The 14,039-nt window shown below is 27.9% G+C and overlaps 2 protein-coding genes across 6 annotated transcripts in view; one reads left to right on the top strand and one right to left on the bottom strand.

The window, feature by feature from the left end:
• LOC107451145 (lysine ketoglutarate reductase/saccharopine dehydrogenase) overlaps positions 1 to 7,667 on the top strand; it is a 46,826-nt gene extending 39,159 nt beyond the window's left edge. For all 5 annotated transcript variants that reach the window (XM_016067159.3, XM_043049519.2, XM_071178284.1 and 2 more), the window contains exons 21-25: positions 1,042 to 1,157; positions 1,958 to 2,046; positions 3,887 to 3,954; positions 4,776 to 4,884; positions 7,216 to 7,667. In XM_016067159.3, coding sequence (XP_015922645.2) covers positions 1,042 to 1,157; positions 1,958 to 2,046; positions 3,887 to 3,954; positions 4,776 to 4,884; positions 7,216 to 7,337 — 504 coding nt within the window. In that variant the 3' untranslated portion in view covers positions 7,338 to 7,667. The remainder of the gene's footprint in view (positions 1 to 1,041; positions 1,158 to 1,957; positions 2,047 to 3,886; positions 3,955 to 4,775; positions 4,885 to 7,215) is intronic.
• Positions 7,668 to 8,969: 1,302 nt separating this feature from the next.
• Positions 8,970 to 14,039, bottom strand: part of LOC107451156 (ubiquitin-associated protein 1) — a 20,290-nt gene continuing 15,220 nt past the window's right edge. The window contains exons 7-8 of the mRNA XM_043049520.2: positions 12,744 to 12,845; positions 8,970 to 9,310 (exon numbers count right to left, since the gene is read on the bottom strand). Of these exons, the coding sequence (XP_042905454.1) occupies positions 9,185 to 9,310; positions 12,744 to 12,845 (228 nt within the window). The 3' untranslated portion in view covers positions 8,970 to 9,184. The remainder of the gene's footprint in view (positions 9,311 to 12,743; positions 12,846 to 14,039) is intronic.

The raw sequence follows: 14,039 nt of genomic DNA, 5'->3' as shown, positions 1-14,039 counted from the left end.
TTAAACTACTTAGGTAATCTTAATTGGAACAATAGAAACATTTTTGTACACTTAAATTAACCTAATGTTATTTTTTAATTTTTCAATATCTAAATCAAGTTACTAGATCAAACTCTCAACACATTAGTTGATAGAATTAATCATCAATCACTTTTATAACTAGAATCGAACTGTTTAAAATGTTATTACAATTAAGGAAATTGGCATAATGCCATTGAGTTATTTTTCCCTATCTAAAGAATCAAGTCAATAAATACAAACAAGCAATCGACAAATTAGTTAATAGAATGAGAAAATATAAACCTAAATGACACGGAAACCATTAATACCTACATTACCTGGGTGAATGGAGGAAAACTCTCGATTCTGCACATTTAGGGACTACTCTAGTCAATCTGCTTGTGAGCTGTGTAATGTGCATACCTGCCAAACCTCCTGTTTTTTAATGAAGACTCCTGTACTTTACGATTATCTCCTGTTTACCCGCATATTCTCAAATTTCTCTGTATTTCTTGTAGAAATTTTAAAAAATAAATAAATAAATTGTGGAGAAAATATCCGTTGATGGCAAAAGTACTTCTCTTCTTTCTCAACAGATAGTGTTATTGCCAGTACTGCACTATGTTTAGTGTTAATAAAATAGGCTGTCAGCTGTTGAATTGGGTCGGCTGTTGAACAACGGTTATAAAATAGTTTAAGTAATTATGAATAATGGTTTAAAAAAGTCTTCTTTAGATTAAGATTTATATACATATTTCTTTTCCTTCATGAATTGTAAGTGCTTATTTTATTTCCAATTTTGAATTTCTCTTTTTGACTTCCATGATTATGCATGATGTATCAAAACTTTTCTCGTAGCCTAAAGAATGTCGCTAATAAAATTTCCTTTATTTTATTTCTCTAATTTTGGCAGGTATGAATGTGCATATTTAACATAATTGAACTGTAGCATGAACATATTGTAAATAAAAAAAATTTGTTAGCCTATAATTGATCTATTCCAGTATATCATTAATCAGAATCTGTTTTCTAATCCCATAGAAACAATTTCTTTGTACTCTTCTTGGTCATCAAGATCAAGAAATGCTATCATCCACCCTTAAGAATAGAGCTTTAGATTTGGTTGGAAGATCAAGTAATTTATCTGATTTAGAAAAGTGAGTTTGAACTTGGATATCATGTGTAATGTGTACAATTTAGTAAAATTTGTAAAAACTTAATCAAATTTAAAATGTAATGTTGTTCTCAATTTTAGAAGCATAAAAACCATTGAAGATGTGACTCTCAAAATTCAATAGAATAGGAGATTGTATTTAATTGCCAAATTTACTGATTTTTTTCCTTCTTTAATTAGGCTGGCCATAGAACAGGGAATTTTTATCAGTTTTAAAAGCCAGGAAACCATTAAGAATTATTTTTTAAAGTTCTGAGATCGATTTTAATGGTCCTGAATCAATGGACCACCATTAATTTCGAGCTTTGGTATCTGATGGTGCAAATGTTTCTCATTGTGCTGTATCTAATTTATTTTGTCCTCAGTACATATATTATGCTGTGGTGGCAGGCTGGAATTTTCTTAAAATACTTCTGGAAAAGAGGTGTATACACCTCGAAAAGAGGTCATTTTTAACTTGTCTCTTACTAGACGTAATTTCTGTTTCTTTGAGAAATAAAAAATCTACCAACATATTTAACTTTTTCTAAATAGTTTTATTTTGAAACTACATTTGATTCGAACCAATGAGCAGATTTAAACATAATATTTTGTATGATTTCCAAATAACCAGATTATAGAAATGAATTAAAGTTAATACGATTATTATAAAATTTAAGGAGTGTTTGTTATTATTAATTCATTGAAAATTCTGTTTAAAGATATATTTTTATGTATATCTTTACACACTATAAGTTATTTTAAGAAATAACTAAAATTATTTTTCTGTATCTTCTATTCTAGATTAGGAATATTTGAAGATGAACCTCTTGTAAAATGTTCCACTCCTTTAGATACCTTAACTCATTACCTGGCAAATAGACTAGCAATAAGTATGCTTTATTTGTTTGTTGTAACTTATGTACTTGTAATTTTTGTTTCTTGTTCTCGCTTTTTTTCTTAAATTAATATTTTAAAAACCTTTATTGATAATGAGATAAAAACTAACTTACTAAGTGAATTCTATGGAGATAATAATTTAAAAAAACTAATTTTCTTAACAATGAGGCTTCTTATTTCAATAAAAAAAATATATAAAATTAAATTTCTTATTATATTTTGCACAACTCATTGTTTAATTTTTATCTAATATATATACTGTAATATTGCAGTGTATAAATGGACCCATTTTGTAAGTTAATAATCCGTATTTATGATTAAAATATAGTAAATTTGTGGTATGTCGAGTTGTTGTAAAATTCTTTTAAAAGTGCAGATTTTCAAATTGTTTGGATTATTTTTTGTGGGACTCTGCTGATCTAATGATGAAGTAGAATCAATTGCAGAGTGAGGTCCATATGACGACACAGATGATCTAGAATTTTTAAATTTGAAGCTTCATGGTGCATTTTAAAAGTTTTTCCTTGCGTTATATTTTTTGAAATACTCTTGAATAAATTATCTTAACTTTTTCTACACTTAATTTTTTCCCCTTTATGTAATTTAAAATATTATTTCTTAAAAAAAGAAATTATATGTTAAGGAAATACCGTTAGAGAAAATATAAAATTTAATGTCTACAGCATATATTAAAAATAGTTTTTTAAAAAGATAATTTTATGCAGAATTATTCATATCTCACTGTTTATAAGGCATCAATGTTCCAAAATTAAAGAATGTATAACTTTATTACTGGTGTTTTAGTCAACCCCTGATTTTTGTAAAGTTTTAGAGGTTGGAAAAATTGGCTTATAGATCAAGATATATATATGGTTTAGTAAGTAAGTTTAAAATATAACTATAAAAATTAAGTTTAATTTGACCTAAAATGATTTGGAAAAAAGCCAAAATAATAGCAATTTGTTAAATAATGTTTATATTTCATAAAGTTAGTTTTCTAGGTTTAGTAATGCCTTCTTGCCTATTTTTTATTTATCTGAAAGATCAGGCTGTTATAAAGAGTTGATTAATGGGTTAAAATGTTATTAACTTAAAATTATTTTAGATCTACTGCCTGAAATTCTACTGTTTCATATTATTATTAATAATATGAAACATTAATAAACTTGCCTGCATGAACAAAATCATAATTATTCATAATACCATGGGGAAAAAAAATTATTTTATTTTCCTTGATTTATCATACATAAGGCTTTTTTTTTAAAATGAAATTAAAAAAATCTGTACTGTACTAACTAAACAGTTTTGGTAGTTTGGCTACTTATTAAAAAACTACTAGTCTGAAAAATTTTACAAAAGGACTGCATCATCTGTAATTAATAAAATCTAAAGGTATTTAAATAAATTAATAGTAAAATAGTTCTATGTAAATTTCTCCCAACTTGTTTTAAGATTTTGTTCTTATGCTAGTTAGCCAAGTGTCATCTTCCATATTGAAATGTTTTATTTTGATATACATTGGTAATATTTTTTTAATCAATGTCAACATTTTTAAAACATTTTATATTAATATTTATGTATTCATGTTATAATATAAATCTCTTAGTTTTATGCAGACACAAATATAAATTGTCTGTGTTGGCTAAAATTGTTTTTTCTAAATTTAATTGCTTTTCAGAGATTACATATTATTACATTTATAATTACAAGTAATTTTTCCAATTGCGTCATTTGCTATTTAATTTATCGTGTATTGTTAGTTCATCATGTTTTATTTGTATTACATATTCAAGCAGTTATTTATTGCATTTGATATTATCTATTGCATTGCAGTCAAAGGAGAACGTGATGTGATCATATTGAGGCATAATATTGGAATCCAATGGCCTGATGGTAAAAATGTTAGTTTCAAATTTTTCTTAATTATGCAGAATTTCTTTGTTTTGACTTATAATTATCTCCTTATTTCTATTAAATTATTGTAAAATTGTGAATGAATTTTGATCATTCAAGCTAGAGATAGTGTAATATTACTAGATTTATTACTTACTAATATTAGATATTAATTGAGAAAAGTACATGCATTTTGTGTAAGTATACTTTTTGCATATAATTTTATTTTTACATTTTTAAAAAAAGTATTAAAATTTATGCTTTGTATTTCTTTCTTGGATTTCTAATTTAATTTAAAATGATTTTGACACTCACTACATATAAATGGATTAGTATTTATAAAAGTGCATGATAATTATGCAAAGTCAATTATTTGAACTCTGAGCAAAGTAAAACAGATATTTCAGTTTATGATTGTAATTCAATCTGTTTTTTACTACCATTGAGAAAATTATCCGTGGCGAGACTAAAATTGGCAAGTGTGCTATATAGCTATGTTTCTTTCTTGTAAAAACAATGCCTTTTAACAAACTGGTCCCTTTTTTACTGAAAAAAATCCCCATTTTTAAATTTTTTTGTCCCTTAGTCCTTTATTTGAATTTCGAAGCTGCTAAAGTAAAACTATTTTCAGCTTTGAAATCCCAGTCTATTTAGAACAGTTTCAAGCTATGTTACTTTTCGCTGAAAATAATTTTCCATCTTTGGGAAATATTAATAGAACTACAACAAGATTAAATATTATTTAGATAGAAAAAAACTTAACGTAAAATTTAAACAATTGCATGTAATTATTTAAAGCCCATATAATTAAGCTTTTGTTATATTTTAGGAAATTCGACAAATTGACTTTATTGTCTACGGTGAAAAAGATGGTTATAGTGCAATGGCAAAAACTGTTGGTTATCCAGCTGCAATTGCTGCAAAAATGGTTTTAGAAAGTGAGTATTCAATTATTCTGATCATGGTTACTTTAGTTCAGTCCATATGATTTAAAAATTAAAATATTGTTTACTAAACATCTATGCCTAGAACAATGTGCCAAACATAATCTCACTGTAGTATTTCTTTTTCAACAGAAACTATATACAGTAGGGAACCGATTATCCGGAACGATCGCTATTCCGGATAACTGATTTTTCCGTTTTTTTGAAACGCTACAAAAAAACGTTTTTTTATTGTTAAACCCAACCAAAAAAAAATATTTTTTTGGAAATAATCTTAAAAAGAAGAAAAAGCAATGAAGTAATACACTAATGATAATTTCCAAAATGATGGTAAGGTGAACATCTTTCAAAAAAGAAAGAAAATCTTATGAGGGACAAAAAAAAATTTTAAAAACAATTCGGGAAAATTTATCGAATTTCGTTCCGGTTTTTTGAATTCCGGATAACGGGTTCTGTACTGTATTTATTTTTACTGAAAAATAATTATTTTTTTTATTTATTTTATCTATAGAACTAAAATAAATAAACTATTACAAAATTTTATGCTATGATTTGCTGTATAAGTTTTATCAAAATGATTCTTAAAAAAGCAGACTATTTTCCAAGTTTATTTCCACATTTTATTAATTAATTTTGTCTATCTTANATGATTATTTCCAAAATGATGGTAAGGTAAACATCTTTCAAAAAAGAAAAATCCAAAAATCTAATGAGGAAAAAAACATTTTTTAAAAAAAAATGCGGGAAAATTTATTGAATTTCGTTCCGGTTTTCTGAATTCCGGATTACGGGTTCTGTACTGTATTTATTTTTTTATTTATTTTATCTTTAGAACTAAAATAAATAAAGTATTACAAAATTTTATGCTATGATTTGCTGTATAAGTTTTATCAAAATGATTCTTAAAAAAGCAGACTATTTTCCAAGTTTATTTCCACATTTTATTAATTAATTTTGTCTATCTTAATGAATAAAAATCTTATAAAATTAAGTCTATCTTAAATATAAGGCATATATTTTATTTTAATTAAGTCGATAAAATAAAACCTTTCTCTGATAAAAAAAAAAAAAAAACTAAACCAGATTTAAAAATTATTTTATCGAAATTTGTTTTATATTAAGAAGAAAAAATTATGTTTTAAATGAAGAAAAAAAAATTAGTCTCCATGTAGTTAAGAATTTGAACCCTTTGCAGAATTGCAAAATTTTTATTTCGCACGCAGGTCGTCGGGCTACCGAAGCGGGGGTGCCATCCCCTCCGCAGAGGATCAAAATTGTGATAGCATGTCTTCGGATCATCCTCCGGGATGTTCCCCAGACCGTCGCCAATAGCCCATTGTGCAGCTCTAGTGCGACGTAAATTAACAACAACAGCAAAATTTTTATCCTATCCTATGATTTCCACGATGCTCTTCAATTTAATAGAAACTTTGGCGAAACCTATTTCCCTAGTAAGATACAATCTTAATGGTTTGAAGAGAGCACCTTAAATATACTAGAAACATCAAAATGTACTTTCTCTAAATAAATATGCCATTTTAAGTATGGTTGATGTTTTCAATGCATAACTAGAGTCACAGCCAAAGTTTACTGCACCTGATGACAAATTTTGTTATCGTCCTTTTAATATGTTGGGATTTGAGGGTCATGCTTTTCCAGACCAAATTTATATCTTAGAATTTTTAAAAAAATTTAAAATACTCCTTCTTGGCCCTGGATTAACAATTTGTATATTAAATGAGATTTTTCAATGTTTAAATGGTGTTTATTAAAACAACATAACTCGATAACTTAATTTTTATTTGATTTGGTTAAAAAGTAAGTGTGTATGCTACTAATAGCTTATTTTACATATAAAATGGACGCCTCTCAATACAGATATATTTTTAAATTCCTGTAATCTTCTAAGAATAAACCATTATGTACATTTTCCGCAAAGCGGACACTCATTTTTGTATCCGAAACGTTATTTTCCCCCTCTTCAAACCAGACACTACTTTTTCTAAATTTGAAGAAAAAAAACTTTGTCAAGCTATAAAAATATTGTAAACTAAAGAATCAATCTCTCTCCTTTCACCTTCAGAGAAAATGATACTGCTCTTGTGAAATAAGATTACGGTTCATCTTGTATGGCCTGAAAATTTTAAAAATAGATCTTAAACATTTGTTCTGAAAGGTTTCTAATTTTAAGTTTTGCTTTTAAGGCAATTCATATCTCATTTAATTACAATAAATTCAAGTGAATCTTCAGTTATTTATTAACGCAAAGTGAAAAATAAAATCCATGATCAACTGAACCCATTACTGAGAGTTTCTTTTTTTTAGATGAAATACAAACAAAAGGAATGGTTGTACCAATGGTACCAGAGATATATAAGCCGATGCTGATGAGACTTCGACAAGAAGGACTCTCTCCCACAGAAAACTCAGTTAAGAGCTTAAATTAGCTTATGTTATGATCTGTACAAGCCAAAACCACTCTGCTTGCATTTATGTTTACTGGAGAAATTATTTTTGATAAATAATTTATTTAATATTTATGATTTTATTTTTAAATATTTTCAATAATTTTAGCTATTTATACACGATATTGTTAATGTTTACCACTTGAAATTATTATTTTTGTTACATTTTTATTCAAATGTATTTGAAAATATACATGTTCTGTGCCATATTAAAGTATTTGAAATTGTTAAAATCAAAATGCCATAGTGATAATAGATTTTACATTCCATGTTATGTATGTTTTGGTTATTGTTAATAAAACTATTCTTATATATGCGATATTTATTTCATTAAGAAGTTATCTTTAATTACTTATTTTTAAGAAACCAATAAATGGGGCAAACTTAAAAATTGTGGTATCCATGTAAGATGAAACATTCTAGATAGGCCATATTATTTTAGGAGAGAGTTTTTGATTTAAAAAAAAATCACAATAGTAAGCAGGAAACTCTATCTAGTATTTAAAACAATGTTAATTAAAAAAAAATGCTGCTTAACATTTGTGCTGTTCTTTCACCCTTTTAATTTCAATTGGTTAAAAGGATATTTTATTTGTTAAACAAAAACATTAGGCTGAAATCATTAAAAAAAAAACTAATTAAGATAACTAACTACTGACATTATGATAATTGTTTCAGTTTTAATAAGAATTCTTAATATTTTTCCCATTAGTAGCAAAGACAGAGTCCTAGTAGAATCACCAATGATTAAATGAAAGATAGCGCTATTGCAAATAGAAGATATACATTAAAAAAATGAAGAATATTCATTTATTATTTAGAAATCTTTTTCTTATTACTTTTCTAATAAATCCCTTTTCTACCTTTTTTAATTTTTTCTATCATATCAAATTAAATTGTAGCTTTTACTTTATGCAGGCGTTTGATGAGTACTTATTAAAAGCCTTAATTATCCAAAACTCTTCTATTTTGAAATTTTTGCTATTTACACCAATAAAGAATTATGATGTATAAAGAGGTTGAGAATTCATTTTTTAAATAGGGACCAATTTTTACTTTGTACAACTTTGTACTTACAATTGTACTTTCCAAAGAATAAGAGAATCATTGGTCATAGTATAACATTGTATTGGAAATGCAGAGAGGAAAGGTCTAACAAAAAATCTATGCATATCGAGAATTAACATAAATAGAGAAAGTCTAAAAGTAATACCCTAAAATTTGACACATGGTGATGTATAATGTTAATTTATGTGCTCAAATATGCCCAAAGAATTATTTAAATAAAGAATTATAAAAAGTAATTCTTTGTTTATTTTAGTTATTCTTTCCTGCATTTCAAGTACATCATTTTTTTATTCAATAATGCCTTTTTTCCAAGATTGCTCTGAATAATATAACATATAAAATGGTAATTTTTGTCCTCAAATATGTCCAAAAATCTAATTTTACAAGCACTATGCTTCTCTGAAAATAAAGATTTTTTTGCTCCCATCAGCTCAAAAAACTAAAAATACTACACTCTTTATTTCTTAAAAGATGACCTGAAAAAATTTCTCTGTGAAACAAAAAAAATTCTTTACCTTATTTTGAACTTGAATAAAATCACACCAATAAAAATAATGATTATTTTATATACTATGTACAAAGGCCTAAGCACAATACAAATTAAAATTAATCATTATTCATATATAATATTTTTATGAAAAGGTTTACGCAGCTATGCATATAATTATAAAATACTGTTCTTTATAGTTTGATCACCACCACAAAAAGGCTGCACTTTAGCAGAGAAAAAAATCATCACAGAATTGCAGGAAATTAATACATCATGTTAAAAGAGCATCAATTGTTTTGTTCCAGTCATTTTTATTTTGCACCAAAGCTTTTTTCACAGCTTTCTTTTCAAACCCCAGGTCTTGAAACTGACTGACAAGATCCAAAAACTGTTTTGCCTGCAAATAGGATGAAAATCACTATTAGTGACGATGCAATAGAACTTAAAGGGTTTGCTGAAAAAAGAAAGTTGCAAATTTCATGTATTGTCGAAATAGGGTGCGTAGAGTTTTTAAAAAGTGCTTAAAGGCGCTTATTTTTTATTTATGTTTTTTAAGTTTATAAATTAAGAACTTTAAACAATAGAAAAAAAAATATTAATACACAAATCCTAATTATAATTTTTTTTTTTTTTTTGAAAAGTGATTAAAAATATTTTTTGAGTTCTTAAAAGGTACTTATTTTTTGTTGAAAAATCTGGCTACACACCCAGTTGAAAGCAAGATAGATACAATAAATTAAAAAGGCTGTGCCTTTTTTCAATTTTATTAACATAAGTAATATACTTGATAATATAAAAACTATATTTGCTTAAAAAATTTGAAAGTGAACTTTGAACACGTTTCCAGCGCTCAAAAATACACTATCTGGCCAATAATGACCGGACACCCCTCATTTCGGATACATGAGGGGCTAGTATCAAGTCAGTAGGGCCGCCACGCGCCTCAATCACAGCTTTAACCCTTCTAGGAAGGCTACCCACTAGGTGTTGGTAAACGGCGGCAGGCATTGCCTGCCTTTCCTCCTGTAACATGGCGAAGAGTTGAGTGGTGGTTTTGGGGCGTTGTGGTCTGGCCCTCAACCGGCGCTCCAACTCATCCCAGAGATGCTCAATTGGATTGATGTTGGTACTTTGGGATGGCCAGTCAAGCTCTTGCACCTCCATTTCATCAAACCAGTTCGTGATGGCATGTGTTTTATGAATGGCAGCGTCATCGTGTTAAAACACAAACGGGCCATTACCGAACTGTTGCAACAGGGTGGGAAGCGCCGAATTGTCCAGGATGTCTCTATACCCTTCTGCGTTCAGGGTTCCACGCACTAATACCAAGGCTCCAAGGTTAAACCATGAGAAACAGGACCAAACCATAATTCCTCCACCGCCGAACTTCACAATGGGGACAATGCACTCTGATAGGTACCATTTTCCGGGCATTCGCCAGGTCCACACTCGTCCATCAGAGTGCCACAACATGTAGCGTGACTCATCACTCCACATAACGCTTTTCCATTGCTCTACTGTTCACTGGCGACGTGCTCTGCACCACTGAAATCGGTGGCGGCCGTTTGATGGAGAGATGTTTGGCTTATGTGCTGCTGCCCATCCACGGAATCCTTGTGCAATCAGCTCCCGACGAATGGTACATGCACTGGCAACACTACCAGATGCAGCCCGAAAGTTGGTAGCGACAGTGTCCAACGACATTTGTCGGTTTGACTTCACTACACGTCGAAGAGATCGTCGATCCCTGTCGGACATTATTTTGTGCTTGCCGGGTCGGGACTGCGGTTTCATCACTCCCTCTCATTCCCATTTCAACACGACGTCACCAACTGTTGACCGTGGTACCTGAAACTTGTCGGAGATGGCACGGATGAAATTACCAAATCGGTGGGAGCCTATCATGCCCCTTTCAGCTCTCGCCGTCCACTCATTTTTACTGTTAACGCTCGTATGGCCGTCGCCTGCTTGCGAACGGTCTTTCCCCCACCACAGGTTCCGTATTTATTCCGCCAGGACGAGTCCACCAGCCGTTCAAGTCGTGTCCGGTCATTAATGGCTAGATAGTGTAGGTGCCCATTCTTAAGAGTCGCCAAGTGTGAATGAGGAAAACAAAAGAGATTTGAAACAGGAAACGTTAGGTTGTCAATGAAAAAATAGAAAATAAAGAAGAAAAACAAAACTGTAGAAACAACAGTAGCTGCAAGTGAAATAAAAAATGCAAAGTAGCCAATAAAAAATTAAATGCTAAAATTCTTTCCACTCATGTATTATCAGCACATATTGACACTCGGAAATCTTGTTCCATACAGATGAATGCCCATTCTTTTGTTAATGACATGATGAGTTCTTCACCACCTCTCCATAGAGCTTAGAAATTAATGCTGCTTTGATTTACCTATCTTGGGCACTTTGGTTTTCCTAATTTTTTTAAATTTTTTTTTTACTTTTAGTTATTTTTTGCTGGCAACTTAGCTTTTTCTATTTCAAATCTCTTTTGTTTTCCTCATTGAATCCATTGATTCAGAATAGACACCTATTTTTTGCTATACTGCTTTGTTTAAGCAAATAAAGTTTTTAACATTATCAAGTATATCTTACTGCTTCTGTTTCTTCGTATTGTTCATTTAATAGTAAACAATATATAGAAATACATATTTCTGAAATCTTTTATTCATCAATTCAATTAAAATTAATTCTCTAACTGAAAATTTATTTTAATGACGCTGTCAAAATATATATTGATCTGCTTTCCTTTAGGTTTTAAATCTAACTTACATTGAAACAATAATCAAAGCAAGAAATTTCATTTACTTTGAGTTTCAGCAATATATTAATATTTGACATAGTTTTTTAGCTATTGCTAAGGTTTTAGATTATAAATATATTTTAAAAAATCACTCATTTTCAAAAAGGAAAATTTAATGTAATTTACTTTACGTTACATATTATTTACGTGAGTAATTACTCGTAAATTATTGAAAAAATTAACATTCGTCAAAAAAAAAGAACATAATTAGCATTAAAAATTTTAAAACTCTTTTTCAAACTAATTTTAAAAAATTTTAAAAACAAAAGACCAAAATTAAAACTTTAAGATCTTAAAATGTAGCATTATTGATTCAAGGCATGAAAAGAAATATCAATATTAAATCTTACAACTATTAAATTTTTTTAAAAGAAATTTTTTTTTTAAAAAAAAGGTGTTCAAAAGAATGTTTTTTAAAAGAAAGAAAGAAGACTATTACAGCAGGAAAAAAAGCACACACACAAAGTTGAAAATCTGTCAAAATTTAATTCTATTAACAAAGGCAATTTATGCAAAATTAATGCTTAGTTAATTCTAAATTATTATAGATATACTTCCTCTTTTAATTCAGACACATCGATTTTGTCCTTATTAAACAAAGAAATAATTAAATTATTAAAAAAATTAATTTTAAATTCATTACATTTTTGAAAGTCAAGAAATTTTTTTCATCAATCCTTTTTCAAAAAAGGATATGCAACTTAATTAGGTTTAAAAAATAAAAGTTTTATAAATTAGTTTTCAAATTAAAAAATAACATTTTCTTCATTTGTGAATTTATTTTAGGTAGAGGGACCTCAGCACCCCACCTTTGCAGCAAGCCTTGAAATTTAGTTTTTACAGTTTTAAAATACATTATAATGCATTTCACTTTTTTTTTTGTGTTTTACGAAGATATTATGTAAATATTTTATTCATACTAGATAACAGATCTGAGTGTTTGGTAACACCCATATTATGTAACTGGTCCATAGAATTTCAAATGAAATTAGAGAATAAATATACGTAACAAAAATTATACCTCATCACTGTTATAATCATGAAGATGAAGAGCTGCTTCAGCTTCCAATCCCTCATAGCCAGATTCTTCTAAAGCTTGTATTTGACATAAATGTTCCACAACCTGAAAATTCATTTAAAAAAATAATTAAACCTTTCATTTAATTAGTAAAAAATAAATATTTATAGAAAGTTTCATTACCCAATAAATAAAAGAAAATTAAAAATAAAGGATAATTATAGAATATTCAAATCATACAACACAAAAAGTAATGTTATACAAAATATACTAACATAATCTATTTAAAAATCTAAACTTTTTTAAGACAACTAACAAGTTATAAAATTAGTTCTTTTCAATTTTTTGGTTACTTGGTGTCATTTTCTTCAAATTTATTTTCTAAATTTTATTCCAATACAATATTTTCAAAATAAAAGGAGAAAAATTGCAAAATTTTCAAAATACATTTGAATAACTGAAATTCTCAAGAAATAAAAAGTGATGACTTTGACTGTTGAAAAGTGACTCAGGATGTAAAAGTGACAGCTTAGCAGAAAACAAAGTTAAAAACAGACTTCTATTTTTGTACAAAACAATTTACAAATTGGAGTGAAAGTTTTTAAAATGTGAGTTATAATTTTTTACGTTTGAAGTCTTCACATTATAAAAATGCGTAAGTATTTTTTGTACATAAAAGCAATTTAGATTTTAAAAAAATTAGTCGAATAGCAATATTATTTTCTTAAAAAATAAGCATAAATAAATATTTTTTATTTATAAATAAGATTAGACATCACTGAAAAATAGTCAAAACTTAGCTATATTATTGGTATAGGGTAAAGGGAAAAAACTATAATAGTTATTTGTTAGAAATAAAAATACATAACAGCTATTTTTTTTAAAAGTACTAAAGCTGGAAAAAAAAGAGATAGAAAAAAATATCTTAGTTCTTAAACAAAGTTCCCACTCAATTTTCAAAAAAATAAAATAAAATAAATAAATATATAAAATTCAAGGACTTTTCAGTGACCATCAAAGACCTAAAATTAGAAATCCAGAAAACTGGGAAATTCGAAATCACAATGACTTTCCAGATAATTGTTTCTCTACTGTATTTCTTTTCTATTTTTGCAGTTTTTACTTAAGTTTTTAACTGATTGCATTAGTCCTACAATAGAGATTATCATGAAAAATATAATTAAGAAATTGATATTTCATACAAAGCAATCATTTTCAAGATAAAATATTTAAAAAATACAAAATTCTTTTAAAGACAATAAAAGTGAAAATAAGTATTCAGAGCCGAACTTCACAATG

The sequence above is a fragment of the Parasteatoda tepidariorum genome, chromosome 3 (genome assembly GCF_043381705.1).
Source record: "Parasteatoda tepidariorum isolate YZ-2023 chromosome 3, CAS_Ptep_4.0, whole genome shotgun sequence".
In the NCBI taxonomy this organism is placed as follows: Eukaryota; Metazoa; Arthropoda; class Arachnida; order Araneae; family Theridiidae; genus Parasteatoda; species Parasteatoda tepidariorum.
Note: the sequence above shows the minus strand (reverse complement) of the source record. Positions and strands in the feature narration are given on the sequence as shown.